This window comes from Miscanthus floridulus, chromosome 10 (genome assembly GCF_019320115.1).
Source record: "Miscanthus floridulus cultivar M001 chromosome 10, ASM1932011v1, whole genome shotgun sequence".
In the NCBI taxonomy this organism is placed as follows: Eukaryota; Viridiplantae; Streptophyta; class Magnoliopsida; order Poales; family Poaceae; genus Miscanthus; species Miscanthus floridulus.
In genome coordinates this window covers 109,663,465-109,666,147 of record NC_089589.1, presented here as the reverse complement: position 1 = coordinate 109,666,147, position 2,683 = coordinate 109,663,465, and the positions used below count along the sequence as shown (strand labels likewise).

General features: G+C 53.3%; 1 protein-coding gene across 1 annotated transcript; it reads left to right on the top strand.

The window, feature by feature from the left end:
* Positions 1-1,727: 1,727 nt before the first annotated feature.
* Positions 1,728-2,372, top strand: LOC136489271 (uncharacterized). The gene has a single exon (XM_066485958.1). It carries the CDS (start codon positions 1,728-1,730, stop codon positions 2,370-2,372), a length of 645 nt encoding a protein of 214 aa, XP_066342055.1.
* The last annotated feature ends 311 nt before the right edge of the window (positions 2,373-2,683 follow it).

Here is a 2,683-nt window from a genome sequence, read left to right as displayed (position 1 = left end):
GAAGCAGCCTCTCCGCAGATTTTACGGGGGAGGCTTGCCTCGGTTTTTCCCTTCCCCAGACCCACTCATGTGGGAGCTTCCGGCACTGGTTTCACTGATTCATCACGAGGAAAAAGCCAACCATCTTTGGTGTGTGTTAAAAGACAGAATGGGTTAATCCAGTAATGCCTGCATGGAGTTTGATATGGGATCCTTGGTTCATGTTGAGGTAGAGCTGACTGAATTGGCTTCTCATTTTCTAGTGGCAGAAATTGATAATATTATAAAGATTATGCCATCTGATAAAGCCCCTGGACTGGACGGTTTCAATGGAGCTTTCATAAAAAAGTATTGGCCTATTATTAAGGAAGATATCTACAGGATTTTCTTTGATTTCTATGAGAACCGAGTTATTCTCAGCCCCATTAACGGCTCTCACATTGTTCTTGTCCCCAAGAACAACAACCCAATCATGGCTTCGGATTATCGACCAATTTCCTTCCTGAATTGTTGTATCAAGATGCTCACCAAGTTGTTAGCCGAGAGACTCCAAAAGGTAATCCTGAAACTAATACACAATAGTCAATATGGATTCATCAGGCATAGGACTATTCAAGATTGCTTGGCCTGGAGCTTTGAGTATATCCACCAATGCCATCAATCAAAGAAGGAGATAGTCATTCTTAAGCTCGATTTTGCTAAAGCCTTTGATACTGTTGAGCATTCTTCTATTATCGATATGCTTTGCAAACTTGGTTTCCCTACCCGTTGGATTAATTGGATCAAGGCCATTCTCTCCACGGGCTCCTCGTCTGTTTTGCTCAACGGTGTGCTGGGGAAAACCTTCAGTTGTAGAAGAGGTGTGAGGCAGGGTGATCCACTGTCTCCTCTTCTCTTTGTGCTTGCAGCAGAGATTCTTCAGTATGTCATAAATTGTTTGAAAGAGAAAGGAATTCTGAAGCTCCCCATCCCACAGCAGTGCAGTGATTTCCCCATTGTTCAGTAGGCCGATGATACTCTCCTAATCATGCAGGCTGATGCAAGACAACTCTTCAGTCTCAAGGCAATCCTGAACTCATTTGCTTCTTCGACAGGGCTGATGGTTAATTTCAACAAGTCTCTCTTGCTTCCAATTAATGTGTCCAGTGAGAAAATGCAGATCCTTGCTGCCACCTTCGGATACCAAATTGGCTCCTTTCCATTTACTTACTTAGGGTTACTGTCATGTGGGGCCTCCCCTATACACGCCGTAGACGCGCGAGGGACCAGAGGCGCGCAGCTGAGCGCGCGGCTATCAGGGCCACGCCCGAACTTCTGGAGGAAGGAAAGGGAAATAGTGGCTAAGATAGGAAATAGAATTAGTTGGGATATTAGAGGAGATCCTTAATTATAGGAGATAGTTTCCTTCTGTTTTGCAAAACAGGCTATTAAGCCTTGTATCCGGCTGTAGCCGAGGAATCAATCAAGAATTCTACCGTGAACTCTCTCTCCTCTCCCTACCGCACTCAAGCCTTCGGAAGAGGGGCAAAACCTCACCGGAGAAGACGGACCAAGGCTACGATCTACGTAGCCGAGGGCCTCCTACCCTCGATACTCAGGCCCTTGACAACCTGGTATCACGGTCACGTCGATCCACCACCTCCAGTTCATCGGCAGGTTCATCTGCTGCAGCCGCCGACCCTCCAGCCACCATCGCCCCCACTGCCACACCTCCATCGCCCACCTCCGCTGAATCCCGCTCCTCTGCCATGGCTGAGCCAACGATCGCTGACCTCGCCAAGGTGATAGAGGGCCTCACGGGCAAGATTGGCTCCCTCCAGTCCGACCTGGACGCGCTGAAGAAGGAGAAGGCGTCGTCCTCGGGTGCCTCCGCGCCGGGTGCTGGGCCCGACGGCCAGCATCACACCGATCGGCCTCCCCGGTTCCAGAAACTCGACTTCCCCCGCTATGATGGCAAGTCTGATCCTCTCGTCTTCGTCAATCGATGCGAGTCCTACTTCCACCAACAGCGGATAATGGAGGAAGAAAAGGTGTGGATGGCCTCCTACAACTTGGAGGACAATGCCCAACTGTGGTATATGCAAGTGCAGCAGGATGAAGGGGTGCCGACGTGGCGCCGTTTTAAGGACCTGCTCAACCTCCGCTACGGACCGCCGCTGCGCTCGGCGCCGCTGTTCGAGCTCTCGCAGTGTCGGCGCACCGGCACGGTCGAGGAGTACCAGGACCGGTTTCAGGCGCTCCTCCCGCGCGCGGGGCCACTGGAAGAGGCGCAGAGGGTTCAGCTCTTCACCGGGGGGCTGCTTCCTCCGATCAGCAACCAGGTCCGCCTTCACAATCCCCAGACGCTAGCGGTTGCCATGAGCTTGGCGCGCGAGGTGGAGGTCATGGAGTAGGAACGGCTGGCGGCTGCCCCAGCAGTTCAGCCGGGCAGAGGAGGCACACGCGTCCAGCAAGGTCCAGGGCCTCTGCCCCTGGCGCTCCCGGCCCCCCCGGTTCGGCCGGCGCTTCCTGCCCCAGCCATAGGAGCAGCGCCTGCGCGTCCAGCCGGCCAGCCGATCAAGCGGCTGTCTACAGAAGAACAAGCAGAACGTCGCCGCCTGGGCCTCTGCTACAACTGCGATGAGAAGTACACACGGGGCCATAATAGGGTCTGCCGCCGCATCTTCTTCGTGGACGGCGTCACGATCACTGAAGAGGAGGAGGC

What these genes read in the sequence shown, in the direction of transcription:
- LOC136489271 (XM_066485958.1), top strand. Translation starts at nt 1,728, where the DNA reads ATGGCTGAGCCAACGATCGCTGACCTCGCCAAGGTGATAGAGGGCCTC.